Source organism: Engraulis encrasicolus, chromosome 1 (assembly GCF_034702125.1).
Source record: "Engraulis encrasicolus isolate BLACKSEA-1 chromosome 1, IST_EnEncr_1.0, whole genome shotgun sequence".
NCBI classification, from domain to species: domain Eukaryota; kingdom Metazoa; phylum Chordata; class Actinopteri; order Clupeiformes; family Engraulidae; genus Engraulis; species Engraulis encrasicolus.
This window is the reverse complement of record NC_085857.1, coordinates 26,158,120-26,173,777: the sequence shown is the minus strand read 5'-3', so window position 1 is coordinate 26,173,777 and position 15,658 is coordinate 26,158,120. Positions and strand designations below refer to the sequence as shown.

At 39.5% G+C, this 15,658-nt stretch overlaps 2 protein-coding genes across 2 annotated transcripts; both read left to right on the top strand.

Moving 5' to 3' along the window:
• Nucleotides 1-1,106: 1,106 nt before the first annotated feature.
• On the top strand, nt 1,107-1,946 carry LOC134456833 (zinc finger protein 70-like). The gene is made up of 2 exons (XM_063208402.1): nt 1,107-1,285; nt 1,406-1,946. The coding sequence occupies exons 1-2, from the start codon at nt 1,107-1,109 to the stop codon at nt 1,944-1,946; spliced, it is 720 nt and encodes a 239-aa protein (XP_063064472.1).
• Nucleotides 1,947-9,179: 7,233 nt separating this feature from the next.
• On the top strand, nt 9,180-10,635 carry LOC134449480 (zinc finger protein 260-like). Its single transcript, XM_063199438.1, has one exon. It carries the CDS (start codon nt 9,180-9,182, stop codon nt 9,927-9,929), a length of 750 nt encoding a protein of 249 aa, XP_063055508.1. The 3' UTR covers nt 9,930-10,635.
• The last annotated feature ends 5,023 nt before the right edge of the window (nt 10,636-15,658 follow it).

Genomic DNA, 15,658 nt, shown 5'->3' with positions numbered 1-15,658 from the left:
GAAGAAGAGACTCATCTAATGGAACATAGTCATGATAGTATAATGTCCACCAGTAAGGCAGCAGAACCATCCCAACTGGCCATGTCTACGAAAGAGATTAAAGAAGAAGACTTTGAAGATTTTTACAAAGAATATTTGCAGAGAATACAAGACCCACCACTGTGTAAAGAAGAAATGCGTTCACCCCTGCAAGATTCTGATTCATCCATGGGTATTAAAATGGAAAAGGAGTCCTATCTTATAAACAACGGTGACAAGATCCCCACAGGTAAGTTTTAAATAGAAATCTAATGTTAAATATGTTTGTCCAAGTTGTAAAATTCACAACGTATATATGATGGTAAATAGAACATACTGTATGTGCTTTGTGTAACACTAAAGGATGTTCAAATTAAGTACATCACGCATGAACTCAAAATTTGTTTTCCGACTTCATTACTTCCATTTCTGCTGTCTATAGCTTGAGATCTTGCAAAAACTTGTCTCCCATATTTCTTTCTATATTTACCATTGTTGAATACCATTTAAGGCCATTAGTATTATTATGAGACAATTATCAAACAGATGTTTACCATCCAAAAACTAAATTCAGCAATGATTTTATTTCAGATTGAGGCATAAATATTTTCTTATTGCTTACTAATGTCCACCTAAATGAAAACTGTCCTTGTAAGTTTCAATGTGAAACTCTGATGATAACGCATATTTACATAGTTTTGATGACAGTTAAAACTATAAATGTGTACAGCACTTCTTTGTAAGGGTTTACATATAAAATTCTTACACAATGGCTCATACATGGCTCTCGCATTCTGTTTTGACACATTTTCCAATACCGATGTTCTTCCGTTCTCGTTTCAGGGGATACACAAAGGAAACTCTCAAAAGTAAATAAGAAATTGATGAAAAAAGATAAGGAAAGGAAAACCCCTACTCAGAAACCTCAGCATGTCAAAGACTACGGAACAAACACTGCAGAAAAGCAACTGCAAAGTAATACAAGTACACATAATTTTCAACAGCCGCTCAGACAAAACCAGACAGTTCATACTGGAGAAAAGCGACACCAATGCATCTTATGTGGAAAGGCCTTTCGAGGTGCAACTATGTTAAGGGTACATCAGAGGATTCACACTGATGAAAGGCCCCATGAATGTGCAACATGTGGAAAGGAATTCAGACAAGCACAACATTTAAAAAAACACCAGATGAGTCACACTGGTGAAAAGCCTTATGAGTGTGAAACATGTGGGAAGGCATTTACACAAAGGTGCCATCTTCAGAGGCATCAGCAAGTCCATGCAGAAGAAAAAACACATCAGCTTACTACAGGTACTGACACAGAGAAAAAGTCTTACCAGTGTTCCCTATGTGGAGTGGCATTTCCAAACTCATCAAATCTCAGGCACCATCGGACAATCCATACTGGAGAAAAGCCACATCAGTGTGCCACATGTGGAAAGGAATACACACGAGCACAACATTTAAGGAGACACCAGATAACTCATGCTGGTGAAAAGCCTTATGAATGTGCAACATGTGGAATGGCTTTTACACTAATCTCAAATCTCAGACAGCATCAGACAATCCATACTGGAGAAAAGCCCCATGCGTGTGCCACATGTGGAAAGGCCTTTGCAAAAAAATCTCATTTAATTGTACACATGAGGACTCATACTGGGGAAAAGCCTTACCTGTGTGTTACATGTGGACAGACCTTTGCAAATTCACATCATTTAATCGCGCACAAGAGGACTCATACTGGTGAAAAGCTTTACCCTTGTACCACATGTGGCAAGGCTTTTGCACAAGGAAGTTATTTAAAAATACACCAGAGGATTCATACTGGTGAAAAGCCTTACCAGTGTGTAACATGTGGAATGGCTTTTACCGACAAATCTAGTTTCAACAGGCATCAGAAAATATGCCATAACAGTCTATCCTGAGTATAAAGTCCTTTGCACAGGCGGAATTGAAGGGAAGGCTCATACTGACAAATTCCTTACCACATGTGAAATGGGTTGTGCCGTAATACCTGTTCTCCAGTCAAGCCAAATACATTTCCAAACTTTGGAAGGCCTTGAGAATTGTCTGGTGAATCACCTGAAAAAAGGCAATATCAGCCACTGTATTTGGGAATATTGCCTATCTTTTAGGAGAAAATCCATAATCTCACAGAGAGAACAACATAGATGGCAACACCTAATGTGTTTATATATCAACATGGTTTTTGTGCCATCTATCTTGACTAGTCATCATATACCAATTCAACATAGGCCTATGACTTTAACAAGCACACACACCTATCCTATCTTTTCATGGCACTCTCTTGCTCACTTAAGCATTACTTTAAATAAAGAGGAGTCAAATACTGACTTCATTGTAGCCGCAGCTGGGTCAGAAACAAGTAGGTCAACACTTTTGGTAATCTAGTCAGTGTTTCTTGAGAACAGACTAAATTGATTTTCTGGATTCTGTGTATTCGACTCTGCATACATGATCACAGTATGGGATCCTCTGTAAGTGATGTAATGGGTCGTATGTAGTTCATTCTTAGTGTTGTAATTAGTAATTGCACATATACTTGTGACAATGTGTTCCAATTCAATATATTTGTCTACGAGGAGATTTTTTTTTATTTAAAGTGCTCTTGCTTTAATGAATAAAGGTTCATTGATGATATAGTATTTCTGTGTTCTAAAATTTTACCAACAGTGATGGTTGATATCACTGTCCTGTCCTGTACACTACTGTACAACCACAACTTTTTTGCCTATCCATGTTATAATAGCTAGTAACCTGACTTTCCAGGCTGGCATCATGCATTTCACTTTGGTGCTTCTCAGGCCGACCAGAACGGAACCAATGCCGGTGCCTGCACCATTTACAATACATGATTGGTAAACCTATACTGGAAAAAATATATACCTTTTAGGAAAAATCCATTATCTCACACAATGAATGTTATGGATGTTAACAGCTGTAACATTTTTTGATGTGCAAAATATCTTAACACGCACATGCACACACACACACACACACACACACACACACACACACACACACACACACACACACACACACACACACACACACACACACACACACACACACACACACACACATCCATCCATCCATCCATCCATCCATCCATCCATCTTTCTATGGCACTGTCTTTCTCTCTCATGTGTTACAGTTTAAATAATGAGGAGTCAAAGACTGACTTCATTGTCAGTTTTGTAGCAGTAACTGGGTTTGACTTCCAATAATGAGATCAATACACTAAGAAACAAGTATGCCTACACTTTTGGTCATCTTGTCTGTTTGTATAAAGAGACATTTATTTTATGTATGATGGACAAGATTGTTGTATTGGATCATGTGTATTCCACTCTGTAAATAATCACTGTATGAGACTGTCTGTAAGTGATGTAGCTCTAATGAGTTGAGCGTGGTTTAGTAATTGTACACCAACATGTCACAATGTATTTTCTGGTGTTTTTTGAGTGCTTTTCCGTTCATGATTAAATATTTATTGATGAAATAATGTCTCTGTTTCTTTTTTTGTCATTTGTTCAATACTGATGGCTGTCGTCACAGTCATTTTCATTTGCAATCTACTGTATGGGGTTTTCTGAACAATTGATTAGAGTAGTTGGGCCAGTTACTTATCAAGACGATATCCTGTACAAACTATAAAAAAAAACCAGGTGGCTGATCACCACACTTTCAACACTTGAAGTTGAAACAGGTCTGCTACGTATTTGTATGTTTTTTCTTGTCATCATCCTGCAATGTATATTACTGAAGGATTTGTAGTTTATCATTACTCTGACAAATGAAGAATAAAAGGTTTGCCATGCATTTACGTTAAGCTATAAACTCTAATCCGATAAACATAAAATGCAATGTATTTATGTGATGGGGGTCATCTTGCACCTGTTCACCCCCCTCCTGGATCGAACGTGCGACCTCGTCAACTACAACGGTCCGGTAATGGGAGACACAGTACGATACCGCTCTCTCGGCCCAACGGCACAAGACTGTATGAAGCTTTCGGAGGGAGGTTTACCAACGTCCCACGCCAACTCTGTGCTAGTTAGCCTCCGTTACACTCTCCCCCTTAAACCTCACTCCCATCCCGGGTCAGCGGCACCACTGTGACGGAGGTCATCTTGCACCTGTTCACCCCCCTCGGGGATCGAACGTGCGACCTCGTCAACTACAACGGTCCGGCAATGGGAGACACAGTACGATACCGCTGGGCCAAGAGACTAGTCTCTTGGCCCAACGGCACGAGACTGTATGAAGCTATCGGAGGGAGGTTTACCAACGTTCCACGCCAACTCTGTGCTAGTTAGCCTCCGTTACATTTATACAGTATGACATAAGGGTGTGCAGTCGCTTGTGCTATACCGTGCACAAGTTCACGTGATAAAGGAAGAGAGCTTTTTCAGGCTTTACATGGAGTATAATTTCAACATTAGCCTCAGTAAATTAACAAATAGGCCTAATAATAATAAATGAAGTTTCAAAAGGACATGTTTACTGATAGAGAAAAGAGGGGAAAGTGCTGTAGCACTACATACTATCTGTCTCTGCACACCAGTGAGCTGCAATCTTGTCGAAAAGTAAAATTAAGTGAATTGTATGTATAGAATCCATCCGATCACCCACAGGTCAAGGCTACAATTCTACCCTGCCACTTACAAACGTTCTAATTGCCCAGTAAAGCTGGGGACATGCAGGATTGTGTGTGTATGGACACTTTTTGTGCACAAACACATTGACGTGTATTTTATGCCAGTATTTTGCAGTAGCGCACCAGACACAAATGTAATGTGCAATATTGACAGAACCGTGAGGGGTGATCTTCAATCTTCCATGTTGAGGTCATGGTCAAAAATGATCAAACATATTAACGAGAGCCCTGTTGGCAGTCTGCCCCCTACATGATACCTCCAGTATTGTGCAGAGCGCATTGATAACTTTTTTGCTATTATGTGTACTCGATCGCATGTGGTTGCGTGTGTAAATCACATAGCAAGCATATCCCTGGCCTATGGGTCACCAGGCTTCCCATGTGGGATGTCTTTCCAATATTGCATATTACTTCTGGCTTTGTAGAGTAGCATGAGTGACTTGATCCCACCTCTGGTCTCTACAACATTGCATATTACTGCTGGCTTTGTATACTATCATCCAGATGGTTACTTAGCCGTGCAGTACATGTACAGACCTGAAACTAAAAATACTCTGTATCCAGACTGTCGTGGGAGTTGTGCAGCTTTGTAAAAAATGTGCCTCACCCCCCACTACCCACACACAGTTTTGCATTTCACACGTTTAGCTGATGCCAAATTATTCACCTTTGCAGAGTCTCAGAAAGACAAACCATGACCATTCCCAAAGTGGGGAAGATTCAGAAGTGGGAACAGTTCTCTCATTCATATGGAAGCCTACCCATTATGTTGGTATGTGTGTGTGGGTTTGAATTTAATCTCACGTAATTGGCGCTCTTTGCAATGTATCTGTCAGGGTTTTCACCAGGAACATAAGGAAATATGGCAACATACATGGCGCATGTTTTCCGTTCATAGCTACCAGAATGAAATTGTTCAGGCATTAAAAAGTGTGTATTCAGTTCATTTTTGTCCAAATATGAAATAGTTGTTTAAGTGTAGTTCATTAAACTGGTTCAGGTACACCACAGCCAGAATTCTGTATTGTACTTCTTTGCATTCCTGAATACCCTGTATGGGGTGTCTTCTCATCATCCTTAGCATACAGTGGCCCTTGTAAGTCTTTGAAACACCAATATTTTAGCTCACCTAAAATATGCTGTGGGGTAATGCAAATGGAGATGATTAATCCAAAATTAATTAATACATCTAAATTTGCTGACATTCTCAAGTTTTGTTTCATATACATCTTTTGGTCTCAAACCCATATATCTTCAATGGACCAAAAAAAAGGTGGCTTGCTTTACCAATTCCTTTGGTGAGGACCGTATATTACTGCTGGCTTGTTATTATAGCATTGCCTGACAGAAGTTAAGTTATTATATTACAGCATGTGTACAGCATGAGATGGGGGTGTTGTAATTATATTACTAAAGGTTTCAGGGGATAATAACACACATGACCTGGGTTTAACCCCTAGGATTGTGCTGTTCACACCTCCACTCCACCCCCACCACCCCACCCCCACCTATTCACACATTTGTTGAGCTTCTGAATGGAAGCGCTTGGCTACTCCCATTTTCTGTGCCATTAGAGATGTAAACAGTTTTCTCTTTCAAACTATTCAGTCTTCCCATCATCCTCAGTTGTTGTTCTTCTCGTTGTCCAGGATGGGTTGCAACTGAAGGCCATTGGTCAGGCTTGACTGTAAGATGTTGGTAGGAGGGAGGGACTAATCTCACAAAGCATAATAATAATAATAAACTGTTGTTTAGTGCAAGTATGTTCAACTGCAGTGTGCAAGGGAGGGGGCAGGTCTGGATGACATCTCCCTCCTCCCCCCTGAGCACATCTCCCTCCTCCCCCCTGAGCACATCAAGCCCTTTGTCATCCAGCGCTAAGCTTCTACACGGGAAGGAAAATAGCTCTGGAAGTCATTGTACCGTGCACTTAGAAGAAAGACGCGGAGTTTTCACAAATAAAATCGTAGTTCCACTCTACTCCACCACTAAATTATAATGGCGTTTGGGGAGTGTAGGAAGCACGAGCGCGGGGAGCTTTGACTAAATTATAATGGCGTTTGGGGAGTATGGGAAGTATGAGCGCGGGGAGCTTTGAGTGAACCGTGTGATGAACAGCATGTGACCCTGTTTATAGTATAATTTAATCCAGAGGGATTGAACCCCAAATCCACCTATTCACACATTTGTTGAGCCTCTGAGTGGAAGGCCTTGGCTACTCCCACTGTATGGACCATTAGAGATGTAAACAGTTCTCTAATTCAAACTGAATGTCTTCCCACCATCCTCAATTGTTGTACTTCTCATTGGTCAGGATTGGCTGCAACTGAAGCCCATTGGTCAGGCTTGACTGTAAGATGCTGATGGGAGGGAGGGACTAATCTCACAAAGCACAATAAGGTCACTAAACTGGCATAATGCGAAGCAGTTATTCTAGGTGGCCTGTAGAGATTGGAAACATTTCTGCTACCTCAACTGGCCATGTCCTTGAAGGAGATAAAAGAGGAAGACTTTGATGTTTTCCACCAAGAGTATTTATGGCGAACACAAGAGGATGATTCAATCACTCCACCATCCTGCAAAGAAGAGAGATGTTTCAAAGAAGAAATGAAAGTGGAAGAAGAGTCACATCTAATGGAAGACAGTCATGGTGGTATAATGTCCAGTAACGAAGCAGAACCATCCCAACTGGCCATGTCTACGAAGGAGATTAAAGAAGAAGACTTTGAAGATTTTTACCAAGATTACTTGCGGAGAACACAAGACCCACCACTGTGTAAAGAAGAAATGTGTTCACCCCTGCAAGATTCTGATTCATCCATGGGTAATAGAATGGAACAAGATACCTATCTGATAAAGAACGGTGACATGAACCCCACAGGTAAGTCTTAAAAAACAAATCTAATGTTAAATATGTTTATCATCTCCCAAGTTGTAAAATGAACACTTTTGAGCATCATGCACAATAGTAAATACCATGTACTGTAGGCTATTGTATGTATCTTAACACACATATGCATAAAAATGAACTTAATCAAGCATAAGCATTTGGTGGTTTCATTAATTCAATTGCTCTAATCTGTAATTTAAAGGGACACTGTGCAGGAAATGGTCAAAAAAGGTACTGCAACTATGCTGCTCATTGAAACTGGGCTGCCTATTGCCAAATTTGATCTTTACATGAAAGTTTACGAAATAATAAAAAAAATAATTCTAGTATGGTCCAAGTAGAGTCCTTTTTGCAGCTAAAAATGGCTAATTTTTGAAATTCAAAATGGCGGCCCATAGAGAAGATCCCCCTTTTCATGTATGAAAAGTGCAATTTTTCCAGTCATAATGAACACTTAGAATTTGATGGTGGTGGTAAGTATTCATGAAAAAGGTAACATTAGTGAATGGGCAGCATGAATTCTGGAAATAAACAACTAAACATCTCACACAGTGTCCCTTTAAGGTAGGCTACTGCACTATGAATATATGCTGTAACTTAATATATAGGTGTTGCACACTATACAATACATATAAAAAACATACAAGTATGATAGAACACCACTATGAAACAGAGGATGAGAATTATAGAAGAGATGTTTCCCAATCACAAACTGAATTCCCCAGGGTCATCGCTAGGTATAAGTATATTAAACAGAGCGCTAAGGGCCTCAACCAGTTTGTCCCCAAAATTGGGGGCTCGTAAATCGATAGTGACTAAATACGTATTGTTATTATTATTTAATTATGAGGCGTGCTTCCTGACCAATTGTACTTAGGGCCTCCAAAACCATAGCAGCGGCCTTTGAATTCCTCTGTGGCTTTATTATTTCAGTTTTGACAATATTTTCTGATAGCTTATTCAATACTATACACAACACTGAAAACTATCATAGTGAGTTTCAATGTTAAACTGTATCAGCCTTTTCACAGACAAAAACACATTCACTCCATTTTGATGAACGTTACAAGCTATAAATGCTTATAGTACTTTGCAAGTGTTTACATAGAAAATTCAAATCTCCTGACAGAAATGACTCTCATTATGATTTTATACATTTTCATATATAATGTTTTGATCCAGTAATCCTCTCTCGTTTCAGGGGATTCACAAATGAAGGGGTCAAATGCAAAAGATGAATGGATGAAAAAAGAAGAAAGCCATAGATATCCTGAAAAAAACTCGACTCAGAAACCTCAGCCTGTGGAAGATCAAAGAACATGTCAAAGAAATCATCAAAGAAAAAATACTGCAGAAAAGCAATTGCAAAGTACCACAACTGGACAGACCTTTCAACAGCAACTCAGACAAAACCAGACAGTTCATACTGGAGAAAAGCGACACCAGTGCATCCAATGTGGAAAGGCCTTTTTATATGCATCTCACTTGAGGACACATCAGATGACTCATACTGGTGCAAGGCCACACCTGTGCACCACATGTGGAAAAGACTTTCCAGATGCAACTCAGTTAAGGGTACATCTGAGGATGCATACTGGTGAAAAGCCTTATACATGTACAGCATGTGGAAAATCTTTTACACAACAAGGTAATCTTCAGCAGCATCAGAGGATCCATACTGGGGAAAAGCCTCATGAGTGTGCAACATGTGGAGAGGAATTCAGACATGCACACTCTTTAAGGAGACACCAAATGAGGAGACACACTGGTGAAAAGCCTTATGAGTGTGCTTCATGTGGGAAAGCTTTTGCAGACAAGTATACTCTTCATAGACATCAGCAAGTCCATATGGAAGAAAAACCACATCGTCTTACCAAAGATACGCGCACTGAAAAAAAGCTGTATCCGTGTTCAACATGTGGAGTGGCATTTACACAAATGCAAAATCTGAAAAGGCATCAGAAGATCCATACTGAACAAAAGCCCCATCAGTGTGCCACATGTGGAAAGGCCTTTGCACGAAAATGTCATTTAATTGTACACGAAAGGACTCATTCTGGACAAAAGCCTTACCAGTGTGCAACATGTGGAAAGGCCTTTGTAAAATCAGATAATTTAATTGCACACGAGAGAACTCATTCTGCAGAAAAACCTTACCATTGCAGCACATGCGGCAAGGCCTTTTCACAATTAGGCAATTTAAAAATACATCAGGCTGCTGTACACAATACTGGTGAAAAGCCTCACCAGTGTGCAAAATGTGGAATGGCTTTTGCGGTCAAATCGTATTTGACTGCACATCAGAAAAGATGCAATTACAGTGTACCGTGTGTGTGAAGTCCTTTCCATAGAAAAACTCTCGTACTCATAGGAGGACTCTCACTGACAAATGCCTTACCACTTATAACCTGTTATACCAAATACCAAAACTTATTTCAAACAAATGGCCATTTTTGGAAAGGTCTTGAGAATACACAGAATATGAAAAGGCATTTGTTGAAGGTGTATTTGTAAACACTGCTTACTTTTTAGGAGAAATCCATAATCACACAGAGTGAATGTTATACCTGTAGATGGTAACAGTTTTTAACTTTTTAATGTGTTTATATATCGATTGTTGATTTCTAAAATATCTTAACTAGAGACTAATAATCATATATGCCCTCACATTCCCAATGCAAACACATGCCATTAACATACATACTTTGTACATACACAAACCCATCCATATTCCCATGGCACTGTCTTTCTGTCTAATGTATTTTAGTTTAAATAACAAGGAGTCGAAGACTGACTTCATTGATAGTTTTGTAGCAGCAACTGGGTTTGACTTTGAATAATGAGATCAATGCTCTCAGAAACAAGTACGCCTACACCTTTGGTCATCTTGTCTGTTTGTATAAAGAAACATTTATTTTATGTAGGACGGACAAGATTCTTGTATTGGATCATGTGTATTCGACTTTGTAAATAATCACTGTATGTGACTGTCTATAAGGGATGTAATGGGTTGAGGGTGGTTTAGCAATTGTACACCAACATGTCACAATGTATTTCCTGTTTTTTTGTGCTTCTCCTGTCATGATTAAAGATTTATTAATGAAGTAATGTCTCTGTTTTCTGTCATTTGTCCAACAGTGATGGCTGACATCACCGTCATTTTCATTTGCAATGCATTTAATAGAGATTCCATTCTGAACAATTGAATGGAGTAGTTGGGCCAGTTACTTATAAAGACAATATCCTGTACAGACTAAAAAAAAAACAGTTGGCTGATCACAACAGTTTCAGCACTTCGAAACAGTCAAAACAGGTTTGCTATTTTCTTGTCATCATCCTGTAATGTATATTACTGAAGGATTTGTAGTATATCATTGCTCTTGCAAATGGACCATGAAGGGGTTGCCATGCATTTTAGTTGAGCTCTAAAGCTCTAATCTGCTAAACAAAATGTATTTATACAGTATGCCTTATTAAGGGCTTGCAGTTGCTTAACCCTCTGAGGTCTAAGGCTTTTCAGAGGCTTTTAGGCTGCTTGCACCACCCTAACATTTTCAAGTATTTTCATTTCATATATATATATTTGGGACCTGGAAGGTCTGAGGTTTCTAATGGTGTGACTTATATGTTTCAATGACAAAAACTCACAGAGTTACAGATTTGTTTTTGGAGACACATTTCCCTCTGAAGGGCACTCAGACCTCAGAGGGTTAAGTGCTCTACCGTGCACACGTTCATGTGACAAGGGAAGATAGTTATTTCCGGCTTTACACATATGATTTCAACATTGGCCTCAGAAAATTAACAATAATAAAATAATATTTAAAAAGTTTCAAAAGAGCACGTTTGAGTACAGATAGAGTACAGAGGGAAAAATGGAAAAGTGCTTTAGGACTACATACAGTACAGGCCAAAAGTGTGGACTCGCCGTCTCATTTAATGAATTATCTTTATTTTTGTGGTACATTTTCAGGGAGGGCATCAAAACTGTGAATGAACACATGTATAATTATGTGCGTAACTGTTACAAAAAATGAAAATATAAATAAAATAAAAACAATTATTTCTTTTTTTCTTTTTTTAAAAAGCCAAGTAAAGTAAAAATACCCAATCAGTCAAGTCAATTGTAATTGATACAAGCAATACAAGAGAGATTTTCTTGATCTGATAACGGGTCACTTGGTCAGCATAGCTGGTTATCTGGGTGAAACAGTGATACAAAAGTAATAATAGTGAAAAAACGGTCCATGTATCATCCGATCATTAAACTATTCCATTCAATCCGGCCAACAGTAAAACAAAAAAATGATCCAATGTTTCGTTTTCCTGTTTTTGTTGTTTGAGCAAAAAATTGGGGATTGATGTTTGTTTTTGTTTTTCAACCCGAAACAGAATAAATCATAAACAGGGAAACCAAAACGAAAGTTTAACAGTAATTTGCGTTTATCTTTATCTTTATTATTTGTCTTTGTTCTTCACGCTACATTAGCCTTCCCATGGTCTAGTGGGGGCGCTATAGCCTCGTGATGATGTCACAAGGCGTAGGCCTAATTTGCAATTGGGATGTTGAATGAGAAAATGTCCACCAAAGTTGTTGTGCCTTGGCTGGCAGCGTGGAAACTGTTTTCTCCACGGAGGGGTCTGCGAAGGGCCACTACACAAGCGCAAGTCGAGGAAGGGAGTTTGGATAATGGAGTGTATTGCTAGGCTACCCCCTGTCTCTGACAGCGCGTCAGTCCGTATGTGACCATCAGAGGCGATTCTAGGGTCAAGTGGGGCCCCAAGCGAAAATGAAAAAAAAATTGAACAAAAGCATTTAGCATTTGAACCAAAATCGCCACTACTGTGGTAAAGTCAGGGCTGTTATTCACTATCTAGGGCCCCCATACTCAAATAGCGGCTCGCGAGCCATTTGTGGCTCGCGGGGCATCTATTTTTGGCTCTCGAATAATTTTGAAAAAAAATAAATAAATAAATAATAATAATATTTTTTTTTTTTGTTTGGTCCGATCGCGCTGTCGGCTCTTATTTTGAAATCGCGCCACAGACGCAATGAAGAAGCGTGCCGTGCCCCGCCCCCTCAGGCAGTTTCTCCCTCTTTGGCCCAATTCGAAACAGGGGAGGCAGCTGTCCTTCCAGTGAGCTAACTGGACATCGAGTCATGAAGTGTGGATCGAAACGAAAAATTGCTTTATTTCCTCTCTCGGCAGTTGACTGCATTTGTGGGCGTAACGAGGATATTTCGAGGATACATCAGATGCTGACTTCGCTGCCTTGGTACCCAACATGCTGTGCGCCACCTCCCTCTCAACCGGAAACCTGAAAAACAAACATGGCTACTACCCAAGCTACTACCTTATCATACTCTTTATTCTGACACTTATGTATGTAGATATTGAAAATCGAATGCATAAATCAACATTGTAGTATCTAAATATGCTGTCGCTAGATCTATTTATAGCCTATTTTACGATTCCGCCGTCTGACGATCATTCACCGTTCAAATAGCATGCGCAAGCTAAGCGCTAACGTGATGAACGTAACTCCCGCCATAGAATCGCCGTAACATCAAATGCACAAGGCAGCGCACTCGTTAGTGCCGTTCGTAACGGCTGCCTCATCAGCTAACTTCACCTATCTGATCAGTGACATGTTTATGTAGGAGGAGAGTCATCGAGTCACTGCCTCCCGTTTCGAATTGGGCCTATGTGTAGTCACTGCAGGCTCCGGACAGAAGCACCTACGACGCTGGCATTAGGAGGTAGACTACAAGGGAAGGGCTGTATCAGAGCCTGTAAATAAATTATTCACAAAGTTCTCTATGCATCGTTTTTGAAAGTAATGGTCCACATTTGATTGCAAACAGTGTGTTAGGACTTCGAATTGATTTGGCAGTAGCTGTAGCTAGTTGCTAACACAAATGAAGGCAAACTGTGTTTGAACTCTGCTGGCAGCTAACTATTGGTAGCCTATTAAAAACGAATTGCTTAATAAACTTTTCACACTTTTAAACAGTCCCCAAATAGTTCGTTTGGAATGCAAAGACCCTCATAAGACTGCAAACAAAGTTATGAGCAACTTGACAATTTATTATTGGCTTTTGCATTTAATCAACATGGCATCAAATGTGCCATTTTCTTGTTTTCAAAACCTGGTGTTCTCCTATCTATGTGTCCTCTTTGTTGGGTCCATTATTGCCTCTGATTCTCATTATGCATGTGAGAGCTGCATAAACAAAAGTCATAATAAGCAACATGTGTTTGAAAAGTGTTATCTTCAGGCTTATTGGTTTTCTCACTAAGAAATAAATCTTTATGAACGTAGTCTGCAAATATAGGCTAACAGATAATCTTATGTCATTTAAAAAAAATACTGAAGGGTGGGTGGCAATGAGAGCAAGGCAGGCACCTCACCCCACAATGCAGGCCCTTTATGAGAGAAATGTTCTCCCATCCTGTCACTAGAAACTAAATATCTGCTGTGGGTGTGAGTGAGTGTGTATTGTGCTTACAAAGGACTTATCATGTTTTATTTTATTTTATTTATTTATTTATTTTTTGGGGGGGGGGGGGTCGTGTCGGCCCGGCCCGGCCCTTTATTGGGAGGAATTTTGAAAAACTGGCCCTCGGGGACTTTTAATTGAGTACCCCTGATCTAGGGGCTTGGGGGCCCCAAACGGCTGCCTGCCTTGCCTGGTGGCAAGATGCGCCTCTGGTGACCATGGGCACAAACGCGAGATGCAACGTGACCATGGTATAGGCGGCGGGCCAGAAATCCTATCTTGCAAGTTCGTCGGAGTGATCAGGTGGCAACTTGGTTTTTGCTCATATATATCCATCAGAGTGCTTAAATCAATATTCTAAGTGTTGCCATCGTCAAAAGTTGCACATTCATATAAAAAACTAAGGTTGAAATAGCGATTTTTGGTAATGTAGGAATGTAATTAAAATGTACCTCTTCAACAAGAAAAGTGTCACCAAATGAATTTGAAGTGATCCACAAGAGCAAAACTTCACATATAAGTGTGTATTATGCCTATCAATATTTCTTTATGGGTGTAATGGCAGTCAGGCATAGCGCCACCATGTGGTAGGTAATTGAACTGCTTGAAATACACTGCAGCTACTGTTTATTCCATATAGGAAAATGTGGTGAAGTTGATGTGTAGATTCTATTAAACATGGCCAATGAGAGTGAAATGGCAGTCAAGCATAGCGCCACCATTTGGTAGGCGATTGAACTGCTTGAAATGCACTGCAGCTCCTGTTAATTCCATATAGGAAAAAGTGGTGAAGTTGATGTGTAAATTCTATTACACATGGCCTACTTTGCGAATGGTTTGTTGATGTCTTGTAAAATAAGGAAATTGTGTGGTGACAAACGTACCACAGGTAAACCGTTAATTGTTAATTCAACATTCATTGCCCGACATGAATGATAATTTGCAGATCATGGCTGATTGTAATTATGAACACAAAACACATAATCACAACTTAGTTACTGTCTGTTGCCTTTGCATGACTCTTTCACTCAAGACTGATAGGCACAAGGTAGAATACAGTAGGCCTAATTGCCAATTATGGGCCAAAGGTTTTCACAAAATTGAAAAAGACAAAATTCTCAATATTTTAAGTAAGACTCTATTATTAGTTGTGTAGTAGTATTATGCTTTATAATTATGATAATTATGCAAATATAAAAATATAAATCCAAGGTGGTCACAATTTTTCAACATGGCCACCCTCTCCACTTGTAAAAAAGGCCTGGAATAGTTCACTTAATGATGCAAGCATGCAATTTGGCACAAAATGTTAATCAGAATCCACTCTTTGAAAAAAGGGTGCTGGCCTCAGGGAATTCCAAGATGGCAACCTTCCACCAATGACTCCTTAGCCTATATTAACTGATTTGCAGTACAATTATTTTAACACAAAACAATCTGATCACTATCCTATCATACAGTCTGACCAAAAAGATCTGCTATTTGTGCACAATGACATTTTCAGAGCAAAACAACATAAATATTAGAAGTGTAGTCTTATAACAAAATGTCAAAAAGAACTGTG